The following is a 20,303-nucleotide window of genomic DNA, read 5'->3' on the forward strand; positions in this document are numbered from 1 at the left end:
AGGTAATATTCTGACATACACAATGCAAAGGAAAATTAACTATCACAGTAAGATCCGATTGCGAGTCATCAGTATTGGATTTGCCTCCCTATGACTCAATTGATGACAGAAGAATGTTCACAATAGATACCACCTGGTACAGGCAATACAGTCACTTGTGGTTCATGCAATCCCAAGGAAAAGGATTCCTTATGTAGTGGCATCGCCATGAATTTTCAGCTGCATTTGACATGTTTTCAGCAATGTATGTATATATATCTCTCTTTTAAGTCGGTTTAAATTCTTGGTTCCCATCTCAGAGCTCAGCTATTTCCTTTACATAATAATATATTTTTACTTGGAGGTGAGTTGAAAACATCAGCTGGAATGTAAAAAAAAAAAAAAAATCTTGATGGGTGTCCAAGGGTCTGATGTTTGTGTTGCAGCCTATGAGTAATATCATAGCTCTGCGATCATACACAGCAGAAGCTGCACTTTCCTGCTAGTGGGAAGTGTGGAGACAGGGCCCTTGTTTCACCGATGGGACTATGCTGTCCTGCAGATGTATGCTGGTCTTTCTGGTCTGCACTCTGTCACAGGTAATGCTCTCACATACACAATGCAAAGGATTATTAATGCTAAAAAAATACACAGTATAATTTTATTATAAATATTTTCTTAGAAGACGTTAATTATGCTTAATGTTGTATTTTTAGCTTCATAATACAGTATGTGCATACATACTAAATAATCAATACTGTAAAGATGAATTTACTGTACAGGCAACTAGGCAACTTAGCAGCACAGAAATGGTTCGTAGCTCATTTTTTGTTTACTACTTGTTGTTTGTTATTTGATCACATTTTGTAGCATTTAGGGAACATAATTACTAATTAGTAAACATTTAGTACAGATTATGATAAGGGCTTTTCAGTGGTACAGTGGCACTATGATGACGATATTGCAGTATATTCCAGTAAATTTGAGAATATTAAATGTACAGTAATTGCTGTTTTTGTGATATATGAAGACTTTTGAGTATTTGACAATGGGCCGGATGTATTGTTAAAAAAAATGCAGTAAAGCCTCAGATAACATATGTTTTCTATGTCTTACCGCAATAAACATGGCACACCAGATGTTTTAAAATGGATCCACAGCGCTGGCAGATATCAGAGACAGATGCGGATTTAGACCTCATGGGGCCCTAGGTAAGATACTGGTTTGGTGCCCCCAAAACCCAAACCCCTAAACTATCCCTAGGACCTTAACCCTTAGCCCAAACCACTACATCAACCCTAATACCCTATCTGTAATACCGTAACCCTAAATTAGAAGTTATAACTAAATGACCATACTTATGACTCCTTAGAAGGAATTATACAGGTGTTTACACCGGCAACCATCACCGACAGCAACATAATAGATGATGATTAATATATGTTATGTTATGGTTTGTGCCCAGGTTACTTGTAATATACTTGTCATATAATAAGTTATATGACAAGTATATTACAAGCAGGTGTGGATCATTGGGTCGACCCTAACTAGGTCCACCACTATTGGTCAACAGTGACTAGACCGACCACTGGAATAGGTTGACACGGTCATGAGGTCGAGACGGGAAAGGTTGATGAGGATAAAGGTCAACATGAGTTTAAAAAAAATAAATTGATGTCGTTTTCTTCATAAAGTGACAGGGAACCCCAATTAGTGCACCGTGTCCCCTCGCATGGCTCGCTTCGCTTGCTATGCTTTGGGCAGGTTACTATTCCCAATCGTAGTCCATGTGGATAGTAAAGTAAGAAAAAGTTTCAAAAATGGGAAAAGAAATTGAAAACTCATGTTGACCTTTTTATGTGTCGACCCTTGTCATGTTGACCTACTGACCATGTCGACCTAAAGACCATGTCGACCTAATGCATATTGACCAGTAGTAGTCCACCTAATAACTGTCGACCTAAGTGAGGTCGACTTAATGACCGGATACCATTACAAGTAACCTGGGCACAAACAATAACATAAAAAATAATTAGTAAATAAATCATCATCCATTAAGTACTAGTAATAATATATTTACAGTACTATGCAAAAGCTTTAGGCAGGTGTGGAAAAAATGCTGCAAAGTTAGAATGTTTTCAAAAATAGAAGTTTTAATTTGATAAAAATAAACTATTAACACTTCTTAATAGACAGGCAAAAAAGGGTTAGTGCGTACCTTTGGCGTGTGTAAAAAAATAGGGCGTGGCTTCATAGGGAAGGGGCGTGGCCACAGAATAGTACCAATTCACATTACACCGCACAGCAGTGTCCGGCAGTCACATTACACCACACAGTAGTGTCCATCAGTCACATTACACCACACAGTAGTGTCCGTTAGTCACTTTACACAACACAGTAGTGTCCTTCAGTCACATTACACCACACAGTATTACCCCTTATACCATGTTAGAGCACCTTACACACATTACACCACAGTAGAGCAAAGCCCCTTATACACGTTACGCCAGGTAGCCCCTTACACATATTGCACCAGGTAGACCCTTATACACACTGCGACAGGTAGAGCACCTTATACACATTGCACCAGGTAGACTCTTATACACATTGCACTTATTAAGTGCCCCCTAACCAATACCCTCATTAGTAGTGCCCCCAGTAGTAATGCCCCCAGTGGTAATTCCCCCGTGTAGTATTGCCCCCAATAGTTATGCTCCCTGTAGTTATGCCCCCTGTAGATATGCCCCCTGTAGATATGCCCCCTGCAGATATGCTCCCAGTAGTTATACCCCCTGTAGTGTAGATATGCCCCCTGTAGATATGCCCACAATAGTTATGTCCCCTGTAGTTATACCCCGAGTAGATATGCCATCTGTAGTTATGTCCCCTCTAGATATGCTCCCAGTAGTTATGCCCCCAGTAGATATGCCTCCAGTAGTTATGCCCCCAGTAGTAATGCCCCCGTAGTTATGCCCCCAGTAGTTATACCCCCTGTAGTTATGCCCCCTGTAGATATGCTCCCAGTAGTTATGCCCCCTGTAGTTATGCCCCCAATAGATGTGCCCCCAGTAGATGTGCCCCCTGTAGTTATGCCCCCTAGTAGCGCCGCTTACACACACAAAAAAACAAACAAAAAAACAAACATTACTCACCAACCCCGGTCCTGCTTCCCGACCACTGCAGCCCTCCATCTCTGGCCGCCCGCTCCTCGGAACTATGGGAGAGACGTCATGACGTCTCTCCCATATGGCCGCACAGACACTAGAGGTCAATTAGGACCTCTAGCGTCTGACAATGGTGCCAGCTGCAGCGGGCGCCCACACAGCCCACGGTGCCCGCTGCAGCCATGGTGTGATATGCGGGCGGGTGGCGGGTACCTGCAAGGTGACTGCGGCCGCGCCCACAGGCCACTGCACCCCGGGCACATGCCCGGCTTGCCCGCGCCTAGAACCGCTCCTGGCTCAGACATGTCTTTTTATATGCCATGATTTTATATGTACTCCAGCATACTCTTGGACATGTGATTTCTTGATATTTGCATAATTAGTTCAGGTTAAGTTTATATACTTGCATTGCATTATTTAGTTCATATTGTAATTGCATTCTACCAGGGCCGTAACTAGGTGTGTGCGGTAGGGGGCACTGTTGGCGACTATTATCAATTACCTGTTTTAATTACTTTCACTTGCAGCTTCCCCCCTTCTTGAAGCCCAGCATCTCCTGACCGCCGCTGTCTCCTACCCTGACCCCTTCTGTCGCTAATACCTATACAACATTCATGAACTGAACTTGAGATTTCTTTGTTATTCAGTCACATTGTCCTTTATTACATTCCAAGATGCTGATTTAAGCTGAGATTTGAACCCATTGCCTGTAGCATTGCAGTCATACAATCTGTTTATTTAGATATCTTCCCTTGCATAGAAAGGTAGAGAATTCTAAGCTAGAGAATTCTAACTATTTGAAGCTTACCTTGTACTTTGTGAAAAAAATGATCAGCATTGCGGCTGAGCAGATCTGTGTAGTGTGTGGCTGCAAGAGATTGGATGTGTGGCTGCACACTACATAGATCTGCTCGATTGCAATGCTGATTATTATTTTCACAACGTTCCAGTAGCTTTATACAGCATTCACAGTTTTTATGCAGGATCAAATAGCTCAAAGAGTAGGGTGTTTGATTAGAATTCAACAGATCACAGGTTTGAATCCTGAGTATGGCAGTGTTTTGAAATGTGTTATTTAAGAAAGAGTATTGTAACTGAATAACAGCGAGCTCTCAAGGTAAGTGCATGAATGAGGTATATGGAATATTTGCGAACAAATCCATTTTCATGCAGTGGTCTGTAAATGTGTGTGTAATATAAGGGAGGGGGGCAATTCTCTCTCTGGCACAGGGTACCAAAAAGTCTATTTACGGCACTGCATTCTACTGTATGCATTCACAGTTTTACCAATTTCCTCTACTATATAATAAACACCATTTTTTGCTCATCATATCTTATTGGATTATTGGAAAGTAGGTGGTTATGCTGTCTGTCTAAATCTGATCAAGGTAGATCTTAGTGAGGGCAGAACAAAAGGCGATGACTGGGTGGTGGTTAGTATTGCATACAAAAATGGTTCATTCAGTGAGCATGTTATGGGAGTGCTGTGGGTGTGTCAATGCAACCAACATATGAGGCGATAGTTAGATGGAGAAACTGTATCTGCCATAAGGCTGGTGCGACCGATGGTGGCGTATAAGGATGCACCAATTAGTATTTTAGCATGCATGGATGCTAAAAGTGGACCATCAAAATCAGGACCCTAGTATCCATATACAAAAATATTCTGTATAAAGAAATAAAAGATAAGATAAATGAAAAAAAAATAAAAATAAAATAAATATATATATATATATATATATATATATATATAGGTTGTGTCCCCAAAAGTCAGATTTTCCCGAAATATGTGCATACCATAATGAGAGATCTTAGAGATGGGACCAAAGTCCTAAGACAAAATGCATTTGTCTCATATGCACCTAATACACACAGCCCGAAGGTAAGTTTATACAATATTTTGACTAATGTTGTGCATAACACAAAGTTTGTGCACATTGAACCATCAGAAAACAAAGATGTCACTATCTCATTTGCTCTCATAAAATTTTGAATTTCAGATATTGGATTTTGGGATATGGAAAGCTCAACCTGACTTGTATATATAAAATAAGATATAATATATTCTAAGAGATCTATGAATTGTGACTCTTCTTTTATTATCCATCTGAAAATGATGTCACATAACTTCAGAATTTACCTGCTACAATAATTTTGAGTAATATTACAGGGTATACATTGAAATCATTTACACACCGCTCCTTATTCACATCAGATTTGTGCTGAGCTCTGCCGAAGCCCGTGTGTCTGCTCTTGGATTCCTCTAAGATGTCCTCCTGGTGTCCCTCTTATTACTGATGGCTGTGGTTGCTGCAAGATATGTGCACGTCGGATTGGTGAACATTGTAATCAGAAGTACCTCTGTGACCACACACAGGAGCTGACCTGTGATTATTCCACCAGCAGTAATGGAAGAGGAGGAACGTGTAACTGTAAGATATTCCTTCATGCAGATTTCTCAACCCTGTCACACAAACAACACTCTATTATGCCATGTTTTAAGGATGACATCAAATACTACTTAGTTTAACTGGATCAGTTGGTGAGATGGCTGAAGTATATAGGGGGTAATTCCAAGTTGATCGCAGCAGGATTTTTGTTAGCAATTGGGCAAAACCATGTGCACTGCAGGGGAGGCAGATATAACATGTGCAGAGAGAGTTAGATTTGGGAGTGGTGTGTTCAATCTGCAATCTAATTTGCATTGTAAAAATAAAGCAGACAGTATTTACCCTGCACAGAAATAAAATAACCCACCCAAATCTAACTCTCTCTGCAAATGTTATATCTGCCCCCCCCCCCCCCCCCCCCTGCAGTGCACATGGTTTTGCCCAATTGCTATCAAAAATCCTGCTGCGATCAACTTGGAATTACCCCCATAGAGCAGTGTTTCCTACCCTTGGTCCTGATGCAAACTAATAGTCCAGTTTAAAGGTTAAGCATGAGGCAATGAGACAATAATTTGTTACAATATATAGACGTAATAGATGGCTACTAAAAATGTTAGTGGATTCCGTGTATTTCCTTTTTTGACGTTATTTTACTCAGGTTAAGTTCATAATTTGTAGTCTCAAGACAAAGATATGCTTCAGAAGTTTGTACTGTTATTTGTCATTGTGCAGGACTAACCATGGTTTTGTACCAAGGACCAGGTGGTAAATTATTATTTATTTATTAACAGTTTCTTATATAGCGCAGCATATTCCATTGCGCTTTACAATTAGAACAACAGTAATAGAACAAAACGGGCTAAAACATACAGATATAGAGGTAGGAAGGCCCTGCTCGCAAGCTTACAATCTATAGAGAAATAGGCATTGATACACAAGGATAGATGCTACCTATTGCATAATGGTCCACCAGATTGCTAGGTTCTTAATGGGTTGTATGATATGATCACCCATCAATGTTGGCCAAGGGTCAGGAGGGTGTGAGAGTAAACAAAGATAAGATATGTGAGGTTATGTTTACTGTACAGAGAGGATGTAATTAGATAAGGAAGCACTGAAGGTTATGTGGGTGAGTCTGGAATTAGATAGGCTTGTCTGAAGAGGTGAGTTTTCAGGGAACGTTTAAAGGTTTGGAGACTAGAGGTGAGTCTTATTGTGCGTGGGAGGGCATTCCACAGAGTTGGAGAAGCCCGGATAAAGTCCTTGTGTGAACAAGTAATACGTGTAGATGGGAGATGCAGATCTTGTGCAGAGCGGAGAGGTCAGGTAGGGAGATATTTTGAAATGAGTGAAGAGATGTATGTTGGTGTAGTTTGATTAATAGCCTTGAATGTAAGTAAAAGTATTTTATATTTAATACGGTAGAATACCCATAACCAATGGAAGGACTGACAGAGTGGATCTGCAGACGATGAACGTCTAGCGAGGAAGATTCGTCTCGCAGCTGCATTCAAAATGGATTGCAGTGGTGAGAGCCTATGTTTGGGAAGACCAGTAAGGAGGCTATTACAATAATCAATGCGGGAGATAATGAGAGCATGGATTAGAGTTTTTGCTGTGTCTTGTGTAAGATATGGTCGTACTTATCTGTTTCTTAGATATATGTAACATGATCTTGAGACATTGAATGTGGGGAACAAAGGACAATTCAGAGTCAAGAATGACACCTAGGCAGCGAGTTTGTGGGGTAGGTATGATTGCTGCATTATCAACAGTGAAAGAGATATCAGGTTGGTAACTGCTATTGGCCAGTAGAAATATAATTATTTCTGTTTTGGAAATATTAAGTTTGAGGTGGCAAGATGTCATCCAAGATGAAATGGCAGAAAGGCATTCAGTGACACAGCTCAATACGATGGTAACAAATCTGGGGAGGATAGGTAGATTTGAGTATCATCTGCTTGGGGTTAGAGGCTTGAGCAGAGATGAGAGATTGGAAATATGTTTGTTTGGCAGTGTCCAGAGCATTACGATAAGATTGGTACACAGTCTTATATGTGAGGAAGTCACGTGAACTACAAGATTTACGCCACTGGCATTCTACTTTACGTGAGAGTTTTTGTAGGTGTCTTGTGTATTTAGAGTGCCACGGTTGACATCTAAGTCTACGTGGAGTGTGAAGGGAAGCCTGAGACACTTCATCGAGTGCTGTTTCTAGAGTTTGGTTAAGGTGTGATACAGCAGTCTCAGGAGTGGTGAATGTAGAAATTGGTGAGAGCAGTGGTTGCAGTGAGGTAGATAGTTTTTGCAAATCAATAGCATTAATATTTCTGCGGGTTAGAGGAGGCTTGGTAGACTTCAGGGACATTGTGTTTGAAGTAATAGAGGAGAGCATGCTGGTGATAAGGTTGTGATCTGAGAGAGTGAAAGGAGTGGTTAGTGAATACAGAAACAGAGCATAGTCTGGTGAATACAAGATCAATGCAGTGGCCCTCCTGATGAGTAGGGGAGTCAGTCTATTGGGAGAGGCCAAGAGAGGAGGTTAGAGAGAGTAGTTTGGAGGCATGGGGAGATTGTGGACTGTCAATAGAGATATTGAAATCACCTTTAATAATGGTGGAGAAGTCAGAGGATAAAAAGTGAGGGAGCCAAGCAGAAAACTCTTCTGGAAACTTTGTGGGTTGCCCAGGTGGGCGATAGCTGCAACATGCAGAGAGAAAAGGGAGAAAATCCTAATAGAATGTACTTCAAATGATGTAAATGCGAGTGAAGAAACAGTTGGTAAAACTGTGTGTGTGTAAAAATTGGACAGTAATATTCCAACCCCACCTCCTTTACAGTTACCAGGCCTGGGGGTGTGTGTGTGAAGTGGAGGCCACCATGTGACAGTGCTGCAGGGGAGGCCGTGTCTAACTGTGTGAGCCATGTTTCTGTTATAGCTAGCATATTGAGTTTTTTTGAATTGAAAAGGTCATGAATAGATGTTAATTTGTTGCAAACAGAACATGCATTCCATAAAGCATATTTTAGTGACTTGGAGGGAGATGGGAGACACGTGAGGTTTATAATGTTTGTTGGATTTATAGTCTGTTTTGAATCAGCTGAATGTGAGCATGGTATGTGTATGGGACCTGGAGTAGGGGATATGTCACCAGCTAGTAGAAGCAGAAGAAGAGAGAGATAGGTATAGTTGGTGGAGGTGTGTGATAGTTTATTATGGTGACAGGTTGAGGATGTTACAGTTAGTGTACATAGATAGGTTAAAAGCTCATGAGTGTTTATAAGATGGGAGTGGATTAATGAGGCTGCATTGTGCATGGAGTGATGAATAAGAGGAACAGTGAAGGATGTTGGCAGAGGATACCATGAAGTGCTATTAGGAAAAATAGTTTGTGGTACATGGTGTTTTTTAAATAGAAGTATAGGTAAATAGGATATAAGGAAAATGCAAGTTAAATGGTAAAATTACCTGGTTTCCAATGTTTTTCAATTTTTGTTCAATTGTTGGTTTAACTGTTATTTTTAAATTTTCCTAACTTTGTAATATCCCCACTTTGTATATTTCCAAACTCAGACAACTTCCCCATAACTGAATGCAAACATATACTAGGTCTAATTAACAAAGGCTTCAGCTAAAGCCAATTGGACATCTAATCAAAGGACTTAAATTACCCTGTGTTAAGTAAACACTAGTCCATATATGCTCAATAAACTCCACTCCACTGACCAACATCTTCAGAAGAGATAATATCAGCTATAAGCAAGTACTAATATTATACAAATACATTTACATACACTGCTAAATTATACATTAGTGTGAATTCAGATTAGGAGTTGTAGTTTGCAGGATGTCAATGAGAAATCACATACACTGTCTACACAGCTGAGGGTGTATGTGGCTTAATGCACAGAGATGCAGGGATCATCAATGAGAAATCACATACATTGAATACACAGCTGAGGGTGTGTGTGGCTTAATGCACAGAGATGCAGGGATCATCAATGAGAAATCACATACATTGAATACACAGCTGAGGGTGTGTGTGGCTTAATGCACAGAGATGCAGGGATCATCAATGAGAAATCACATACCTGTGAGATGAAAAGATATAGAAAGCTGATCAGTCCATATTCAGTGAGATACAATTAGGCTGACCATATTATCCCTCTAACCTGGGCAGGGCAACAGCACTGTAGGCCCCTGGGAACAGCAATGCACTGGGCTCCCTACCCATCCTCCAGCAGTAGGGATGTGGGGTGATATCAGTGGCAGCTTTGATGTCCCGCGGGCACTGGGGTGGGGGGGGGGGGGGGTGTTCTATCTTCCGCTCAGCATGTAGGACCTTGAGCAGTAATTTCTGCTAATTACTCCTTTACTGCACTATGGGGCTAAACTGTAGAAGGGGGCATTGGGCTGAATGAAGAAGCCCTGGTACATGACTTCTGGGGTGGTAGGGGGTGTTTAATATGTAGGGGATTGGTGGATAGTGGGGTGGGCTTAATATTTATCATTTTCCAGTGGGAGGGCAGCTTGCTTGACTGCAGATATCTCAAGTTCCTGAAGATATATTTCTTAGCTTTGAATGGGATAAAATCTAGAGAGTCCCACCTTTCAAAAGGTTCTGGGGACTTGTGGATCAGAGTTCAGGAGCCAAAGCAATTTACCAATGAAAACCTAAAACTGCATGTTAGGCATGTGGAGCTGGAGCAGGGACCAGCTGCTGGAAGGCTGATATCTCTGTCACAGTAGAGACAAGCTGCCAAAGTCCACCAAAAGGGGAGAGTCCCAGCTTTTAGAGTTTACCCTCATAAAAACTAAAGGTCAGACCAGGCTTGGACTGGCCCACAGGGGTACAGGGGAAACCACAGGTGGGCCCCACTGCCTGTGGGCCCACTTCCTGCTCTAAGGATCAGGTTCCAGACTGTGCACTTGAATTATACATCATACATATGTTACCTTATACTGTACTATGGTGTATTTTCTACAGTGCATTGTTGTTATTAATCTGTTATTAATCTGGTACATTATCATGCATGCAGCAGCTGAATTTACTGTATATATTTATGAGGGGGCCCAGACGTTGCACTTTGTAATGGTTAGTCAAACCAGTGAGGTGGCAGGACACACCCCCTCTGCAGACTGACCACACCCCTAAACATGGGCCTCTACCACTGCATTCCCCCGGTGGGCCCTACATGCCCCAGTCCGACACTGGGTCAGACAGAACTCAAAATATCTGGCTGGGAAGAGCAATTAACAGGCTTGGATGGGGACCACTGCTTTCATGTCAGATAACTCCGGTTCGCCAGGGCCGATTTTAAAAAATCTGGTACCCCTGGAAAGAGGGGACCCTCAGCTATCAGCCTAGGGCACTTAAACTCCTGGGGTCATTGGGCAAGAGCCCATTGAGCCCATATGAAAAGATGGTCCTGAACCTGGGACACTCATGAATTACACAGGTTCTGTGGCTGCTTAAAAAAAAACAGGTAAAATGCAGGCTTGTAGTCAGCCAGCCACAGAACCTGTGTAATTCATGAGTGTCCCAGCTTAAAGGGATAATATGGTCAGCCTAGATACATGTAGAATAACTGTTGGTTTAACTGTTATTTTGAAATTTTTCTAACTTTGTAATTTCCAAACTTTGTATATTTCCAAACTCAAGCAACTGCCCCATAAATGTACTAAACGTTGATCTCCATGGATTTTTATTGATGGAAATCGATCTAAAACAACGGGGGCTAAAACACACATTTACTAACATTTAAAAGCTAATACTAAAACAGAGCCTGATAAAAAAATGTGTGTTTTAAACCCTAAAAACACAACATCAATTTCAGATAGAGTTTCATAGATTAAAAAATTATAAAGATCTAATTCATGATAACCCCCTGCTTTTGAACCATGAACCTTACCATTGCCGCCAGTCAGGGATGGCAGTTAACATAATAGTTATATCACTGTCTGGTATGAAATCAAAATAGTCAGGCCATGGTCCAGCTTCAGAGTGGGCAGCAGACAGAAGAATAGCCAGGAAATAAGCCATAGTCAGGAAACCAGACTGTAACAGTAATGATAGACCACGGTGGTCATTCCGAGTTGATCGCTAGCTGAATTCGTTCGCTGTGCAGCGATGAGGCAAAAAAAGGCACTTCTGCACATGCGGCGCAATGCGCACACCTGACGTACTATTAAAACGGCTGATGTAGTTTCACACAGGGTCTAGCGAAGCTTTTCCGTCGTACTCCTGACCGCAGAGTGATTGACAATAAGTGGGCGTTTCTGGGTGTCAACTGACAGTTTTCAGGGAGTGCTCATAAAAATGCGGCGTGCCAAGAAAAACGCAGGCATGGCTGGGTGAACGCAGGGTGTGTTCGTGACGTCAAAACAGGAACTGAATAGTCTGAAGTGATCGCAAGCGCTGAGTAGGTTTTGAGCTACTCAGAAACTGCACAAACAAACTTTGTAGCCGCTCTGCGAACCTTTCGTTTGCACTTCTGCTAAGCTAAAATTCACTTCCAGTGGGCGGCGGCATAGCGTTTGCACAGCTGCTAAAAACTGCTAGCAACCGATCAACTTGGAATGACCACCCAAGTCTGGTCAATTTAAGAAAGAAGAAATAGTCAGCACAATCCAAAGCCAATATAACGAGCAATGAGTGCATTGTACTCCTGCTTTAAATACCCACAGCTACCAGTGAAATGGCTGTGGCCAGGAAGTGGGTGGAGAGTAGGCACAATGAAAGTAAACAGGAGTTGCAGTGCTGTAAAAAGTTAAATAGGTAAAATGGATAGGGGTATCAGCGACCAATGGTGTTAAAACTATAGTAAAAATTAGAATAACAGAGTATATATATATATAATTTAAAAAAAAAGATCAGATAGCCAATATAAAAATTTAACATAGACAGTTTATTACAAACAGGATACAGTACAAAAGTTTTTTTATGTATGTAAAAAACAACAAATATAAAAAAGCTTTCTCAACTAAAACCGGTGAAAAAATAGCTAAAGTATGCATAGCAATTAAAAACATTTTTTTAGAGAAAAATAATCAGAAGTTATGCTTATCTTAGTATAGGAGGGCAAAGAGGTGTACCCAATGCGTTTCGTCTGTGTGACTTCATCAAGGGGACTCAGACCACATGCAAAGACAACTATTAATCTATACACATAGTAACATGACTACATACTGAGGGTCTGATTCACAATCGCACACAAGCAGGGCTGCCTGTTATGATATGTCCAATATGCCCTCTTGCAGCGTCTTGCAGTGGTGCATTTCCGTCTCAGTGTGTCATCGTTGCACCATCAAAACTGGCACCAGTCTTAAAGCAGGCACAGTTTGTCTGTCTTAGTATAACCTCCTGTGTGAGCACTGTGCATCTTTAGGCACAGCTGCTTACAGCGACACGCCTGCCCCTGGTTAGCCACCTCTCTGTAACCCCAGGAATTCCCACTGTAATCCACAGACCCTGCGTACAAATCTGTTCTGCATTTCTGTGTGGTAACAATCTAGGTGAATGTGTTGCGTGACTTCAACACATGACTATCAGCATAGCGCGTAACTCTGAACTGCAACAGTATCAGTGCCCAGAATGGCTACACACAAGATAAGCATCATGTCTGGCAGTATAAGAGCAGGTTAATGATATCAGAAGATTATTAAACCCCAGGTGCCAACAGGGATCAGCGTCCAACCTCATTTACCAACATGCCAGACACCAATCTGATTTTTGGGACATCAAGGTATTTTTTAGGTCACAAATGTTATAATGTTGGGGTGATTTATGCTATCGTAACTGGTTTCTGACAGCACATAGAAAAGGGACTGGGCATATAAAACAATACACTTATTTTACCAATGCATTACATCTTTGCTGATGGCAATCCCCAGATAATGACAATGGCAGCTGTGACGTCAACGGAAAGGTTTATGAAGATGGAGAGACATTTCAGCCAAGCTGTAAACTCCAGTGTAAGTGTGTAGATAGTGGGGTTACATGTATCCCACTATGCAGTGAGGACGTCATGCTCCCCACACCAGAGTGTCCTTTTCCCCGACGTGTGGACATCCCTGGGAAGTGCTGCCAAGAGTGGACATGTGATGTACAGCAACAATACAGGATCTCTAATGACATAGACCAAGGTAACTAGAATACCTATCTTATCAAACCCACATGTACAAAAATGGCAAAAATATAAAAATAATCTGAAAAAGACTTCAATAAATATGCATGCAAATATCTCCACAGCATGTCCTGGTGAGCCACAAATAAACACACACGCACACACACATAGGTGGTCATTCCTAGCAGTTTGTAGCAGCCGTGCAAACGCTAAGCCACCGCCCTCTGGGAGTGTAATTTAGCTTAGCAGAAGTGCGAACGAAAGGATCGCAGAGTGGCTACCAAAAAAAAATGTGCAGTTTCAGAGCTGCTCCAGACCTACTCGGCGCTTACGATGAGTTCAGACTGTTCAGTTCCTGTTTTGACGTCACGAACATGCCCTGCGTTCGGCCAGCCACGCCTGTGTTTTTCCTGGCACGCCTGTGTTTTTTCGAACACTCCCTGAAAACGGTCAGTACACACCCAGAAACGCCCTCTTCCTGTCAATCACTCTGCGGCCACCAGTGCGACTGAAATGCTTTGCTAGACCTTGTGGAAACTGCATCGGCAGTTGTGAAAGTACGTCGCGCGTGCGCATTGTGCCACATACGCATGCGCAGAAGTGCCGCTTTTTTGCCTGATCGCTGCGATGCGACCGAAAACAGCTAGCGAACAACTCGGAATGACCACCATAGTTATCTGCTACTGGGACAAGCCCCATATTTATAATGGCTGTAGATTTTACTTTATAGATTTGATTGTAAACAGTGATAATGACAGAACTCTACAAATAATCCTTTTTATCTCATTATGGTAGGACTGCCTGGCAGTGCACTATTTAGCTGTCCCGAGTGGAGCACAGAATGGGGAGACTGTTCTGCTCGCTGTGGTATGGGAGTCTCTATAAAAGTGACTAACCAGAACCAACACTGTAGACTGGAGCAACAGAGTCGCCTGTGTATGGTGAGACCTTGTAGAGGCAGACCAGTCAGCACAGTAAGTACCAATTATTGCTCCAGGAATTGTAGAGTATGAGAATGACTTGAATTATATTTTTGAACATTGTGTTGCAACAGCAGCATCACTAGGGTCACACACCTGATGCGGCTGAAAAGACCCCTTCTGCGTGCGCCAGCAAAAAGAGGGCATGAACTTCTGTGAAGGGGCGTGGTCTCGCAGTCCGGCCCCGTTTCGGCACTCTAGGGACGTGTCTAGCATCTCCAGAGATGCTGGACTGCCCAGGAGACTTGTATGACTGCACTGCCGACTCCTACACTGTCACAGGAACCAAGCTTGGACTGGCCCACAGGGGTACAGGGGTACAGGGGAAACCAGCGATGGGCCCCACTGCCTGTGGGCCCACTTCCTGCTTTAAGGATCAGTTTCCAGAATGTGCACTTGAATTATACATTATACATGTGTTACCTTATACTGGACTATGGTGTATTTTCTACAGTGCATTGCTGTTATTAATTTGTTATTAATCTGGTACATTATCATGCATGCAGCAGCTGAATTTACTGTATATATTTATGAAGGGGTCCAGAAGTTGCACTCTCTAATGGTTAGTCAAACCAATGAGGTGGCAGGCCACACCCCCTCTGCAGACTGGGCACACCCCTAAACATGGGCCTCTACCACTGCATTCCCCCGGTGGGCCCTACATACCCCAGTCCGACACTGACAGGAACAGAGTGCTGCACATAATGTCATTTTGGTGTCACCCACCTAGTGATGCTTCAGACGCCATTATACATTACTCAGACTTCAAATCTGTTCATTTAAAAATCACCCATACAGTTGACAAAAGCAATATTGTCACTGGTTATGCATTAAAATGTTCTGAACACAAATCAGCTCTTCCCACTGCATTCACCAAGGCATCTGCTACTGTAACAAAAATCAAAACCAACTTTCACTAAGTGAATATAACAATGATGTACTGTACACACAGGGGCAGGGGCGGATTGGGAACTAAAAGTGGCCCTGGAAAATTTCTAGAAGTGACCCCATGTGGGTGACACCATATCAACAGTAGGCGGAGCCAACACCAAGGTAGGTGGGATCAGTACACAGAGTCATATATCAATTGGTTCCGGTATGAATGGTCGACCATGTTATGGTCGACAGTCATTAGGTCGACCACTATTGGTCGACATTGACATGGTCGACATGGACACATGGTCGACACATGAAAATGGTCGACACATGAAAGGTCGACACATGAAAAGGTCGACATGAGTTTTTTAACTTTTTTTGGTGTCGTTTTTTACGTAAAGTGACTGGGAACCCCAATTAGTGCACCGCGTCCGCTCGCCATGCTTCGGGCATGGTGCCTTCACTCCGCTACCGCTTCGCTCGGCACAGATTACCGTTCCAATCGTAGTCCACGTGGATCGTAAAGTATGGAAAAGTTCCCCAAAAGAAAAAAAAGTTAAAAAAACTCATGTCGACCTTTTCACGTGTCGACCTTTTCACGTGTCGACCATTTTCATGTGTCAACCATTTTCATGTGTCGACCATGTGTCCATGTCGACCATGTCAATGTCGACCAATAGTGGTTGACCTAATGACTGTCGACCATAACATGGTCGACCATCTGAACGGATACCGTGGGTGACACCATATCAACAGTAGGCGGAGCCAACACCAAGGTAGGTGGGATCAGTACACAGAGTCATATATATGTGGGGTGCGAGCAGTGCCGTCGCAAAAGGACCCTGGAAGCAGCACCTTTACTGTGCTTTGGATGTACTTAAAATGTAAACTTGTTTTTTCATGTGCCTCCAGACCTGCACTGTAAATGTATGCAGCGTCCGTTATTCACATTACACCGCACAGCAGAGTCTGTTACTCACATACCACCGCACAGCAGCATCTATCAGTCACATTACCACACACAGCAGCGTCCATCAGTCACATTACATCACACAACAGCGTCTGTCAATCACATTACACCGCACAGCAGTGTCCGTCAGTCATATTACACTGCACGAGCATCAGTAACATTACACCGTACAGCAGCGTCCGTCACTCACATTACATCGTACAGCAGCGTCTGTCAGTCACATTACCACACACAGTAGCGTCCGTCAGTCATATTACACGGCACAACAGTGTCTGTCAGTCACATTACACCACACTGCACAACAGAGTTCGTTAGGCACTACAGCGTCCTTCTATCACATTACACCGCACAACAGCATAGGTCAGTCACATTACATGGCACAAAAGGGTCCATCAGTCACATTACACCGCACAACAGCATACGTCAGTCACATTACACCGCACAGCAGCGTATGTCAGTCACATTACACCACACAGCAGCGTTCGTCAGTCACATTACACTGCACAGCAGGATCCGTCAGTCACGTTACACCGCACAACAGCATCCGTCAGTCACATTACACCGCACTGCAGCATCCGTTAGTCACTTTAATACTGCACAGTAGCGTCCGTGAGTCATATTACACCACAGCGTCCGAAAGTCACATTACACTGCACAGCAGTATCCGTCAGTCACATTACACCACACAACAGTGTATTTTATTCCCCAGAAATGATATGCCACCACAAATTATCTTTTAAAATGACCAATAATATCACATTACACCATGAGTGGGGGAGGGGTGCCGCGAGTGGGGGCGGGAATGCCGCGTTTGGGGGAAGGGGGTGTGCCGTGGCCTGCGGGTTGGAGTGTGTGTGAGAAGGGGTTGGGGGTGAAGCAGAGAGAGCAGGAGGTAAGAAGAAAGCAAAGTGGCCAGCCAAAGGAGGAGAGCTATCACTCACCCTGTGTGTGCGTGTTGTGGAGCTGCCGGGCGGGAACTGGTGACTGACTGCCACTGGAGGAGCTCTGTCACGTGACATGACAGCCTATCATCACAGTGTCAGAGCTCCCACAAGCTATGGCCTCTTATAGGTGCTGGCAGCTGCCAAATATAATGGTGAGCGAGGCGCTACTGGGGGCGGAGCCACATGCGGCAATCGGCCCCGCAGTGCGCTCGGCCTCCCGGGAACCTTTCCGGTAACATTGAAGGCCAATCCAACCCCGCACAGGGGTTAAATATGAAGATACCTCTAGGAAGAGGATTTATTTATTAACAGTTACTCATATATAACACCAGCATACGCTTGCTCACGTAATGCCCCCTGTACCAGTGACGCTTACACACGCAACGACCCCTTTACCAGTGACGCTTACACACGTAACGCTCCCTGCAGCAGTGATGCTTACACACGTAACGCACCCTGTAGTGTTGATGCTTACACATGCAACGCCCCCTGTACCAGTGACGCTTACACATGTAATGCCCCTTGTACCAGTGATGCTTACACACGCAACGACCCCTGTACCAGTGACGCTTACACACGTAACGCTCCCTGCAGCAGTGATGCTTACACACGTAACGCACCCTGTAGTGTTGACGCTTACACACGTAATGCACCCCGTAGCAGTGACGCTTACACGCATAACACCCCCTGCAGCAGTGACGCTGACACACGTTAACGCACCCTGTAGCATTGACGCTTACACATGTTACGCACCCTGTAGCAGTGACGCTTGCACATGTAATGCCCTCAGTACCAGTGACGCTTGCACATGTAACACCCCCTGTACCAGTGACGCTTGCACATGCAACGATCCCTTTACCAGTGACGCTTACACACATAACGCCCCCTGCAGCAGTGACGCTTACACACGTAACGCACCCTGTAGCGTTGACGCTTACACATGTAACGCCCCCTGTACCAGTGACGCTTGCTCACGTAATGCCCCCTGTACCAGTGACGCTTACACACGCAATGCCCCATGTACCAGTGATGCTTACACACGAATGCCCCCAGTACCAGTGACGCTTGCACACGTAATGCCCCCTGTACCAGTAACGCTTATACAAGACGCAACGCCCCCTGAAGCAGTAACGCTTATACACATAATGTTGCACAGTCACACATATACATACATACACATGTACATACTGAGGGTCATTCCGAGTTGATCGCACGTAGCAACTTTTTGCTGCCCGTACGATCAACTCGACGCTGCCTATGGGGGAGGGCGTTTTGTAATAGCAAGGCTGCGAACGCTTGTGCAGCCCTGCTATGCAAAAAAAGTTTTGTGTAGAACTAGACCAGGGTAATAGTTACCCTGTGCGATCGATCCAGCGATGCACGTCCTGGAAATTGACGTCAGACATCCACCCTCCAAACGCCTGGACACGCCTGAATTCGCCGAACCACTCCTAGAAAACGGCCAGTTGACGCCCTGGAACGCCTTCCTCCTGTCAATCTTCTTGCGGTCGCCGCTGCGACAGCTTTCTTCATTCGCGGCGTCGCTGCACGGCGACGACTGTCGCAGGGCAATGACACACCTGCGCAATGCAGCCGCCTCACATGCGCAGTTCCGACTCGATCGCACGGCTGCGATGAAGTGCAGCGTGCGATCGGATCGGAATGACCCCCACTGTACATACATACAGTCAGTATTGAGTACTGGGTGGAGCTAATTCACCCTGGAAAGGTGGCTGCTATAGGCGAAGTCTTTGGCTGCAGGAGACTAAAAGACTGCTGGGCTGTGGGTAATTGCGTGAGCGTCACAAGGCATCACCTAAAAACCTACGGTACTGAGTGTAACCATAATGGAGAGATATATCAGGAAGGTAACTTACAGTATGTAGACCTCAACATACAACTGAGCTACATCAAATTAAAGCTAACATACACATACACATTATGGTGCGTAGCATGGGGATTGATAACTAACATATACATGACTCTACAGTAGTGCATTATTTGAAAGCTAACAAATGGATGGTTCCAGTGTAGTATGTTCTGTGTGTTGGGCGTGGTATCAGATCCAAGAAACATAGAAACATAGAAACATAGAATTTGACGGCAGATAAGAACCACTTGGCCCATCTAGTCTGCCCCTTTTTTTTTATCCTTTAGGTAATCTCAACCCTTTTTGAACCTTAATTCTTTGTAAGGATATTCATATGCCTATCCCAAGCATGTTTAAATTGCTCTACAGTCTTAGCCTCTACCACCTCTGGTGGGAGACTATTTCACTTATCCACTACCCTTTCTGTGAAGTAATTATACCTTAAATTTCCCCTCAACCCCCCCCCCCTCCAGTTTCAGTGTATGTCCTCGAGTTCTAATATTTCTCTTCCTTTGAAGAATGTTTCCCTCCTGAACTTTGTTAAGACCCTTGATATATTTGAAAGTTTCTATCATGTCCCCCCTTTCCCTTCTCTCCTCCAAACTATACATGTTAAGATCTTTTAGCCTTTCCGGGTACGTTTTGTGATGTAGGCCATGCACCATTTTAGTTGCCCTTCTTTGTACACTCTCTAATGTATTTATATCCTTCTGGAGATATGGTCTCCAGAACTGGACACAGTATTCCAGATGGGGCCGCACCAATGACCTATACAGTGGCATTATCACTTCTTTTTTCCTACTACTGATTCCTCTCCCTATGCAACCAAGCATCTGACTTGCCTTTCTCATTGCTTTGTTGCATTGCTTTCCTGCCTTCAATTCACTTGAAATAGTGACTCCTAAATCCCTTTCCTCCTCAGTAGTTTCCATTATAGTACCCTTGATACTATATTTAGCCTTTGGGTTTTTGAGACCCAAGTGCATGATTTTGCATTTTTTAG

At 43.6% G+C, this 20,303-nt stretch overlaps 1 protein-coding gene across 1 annotated transcript in view; it reads left to right on the plus strand.

Annotated features, from left to right (window-relative positions):
• Positions 1 to 456: 456 nt before the first annotated feature.
• Positions 457 to 20,303, plus strand: part of LOC135057641 (CCN family member 5-like) — a 40,848-nt gene continuing 21,001 nt past the window's right edge. The window contains exons 1-4 of the mRNA XM_063963460.1: positions 457 to 578; positions 5,359 to 5,575; positions 13,428 to 13,679; positions 14,456 to 14,634. Coding sequence (XP_063819530.1) covers positions 528 to 578; positions 5,359 to 5,575; positions 13,428 to 13,679; positions 14,456 to 14,634 — 699 coding nt within the window. The 5' untranslated portion in view covers positions 457 to 527. The remainder of the gene's footprint in view (positions 579 to 5,358; positions 5,576 to 13,427; positions 13,680 to 14,455; positions 14,635 to 20,303) is intronic.

The sequence above is a fragment of the Pseudophryne corroboree genome, chromosome 3 (genome assembly GCF_028390025.1).
Source record: "Pseudophryne corroboree isolate aPseCor3 chromosome 3, aPseCor3.hap2, whole genome shotgun sequence".
NCBI classification, from domain to species: Eukaryota; Metazoa; Chordata; class Amphibia; order Anura; family Myobatrachidae; genus Pseudophryne; species Pseudophryne corroboree.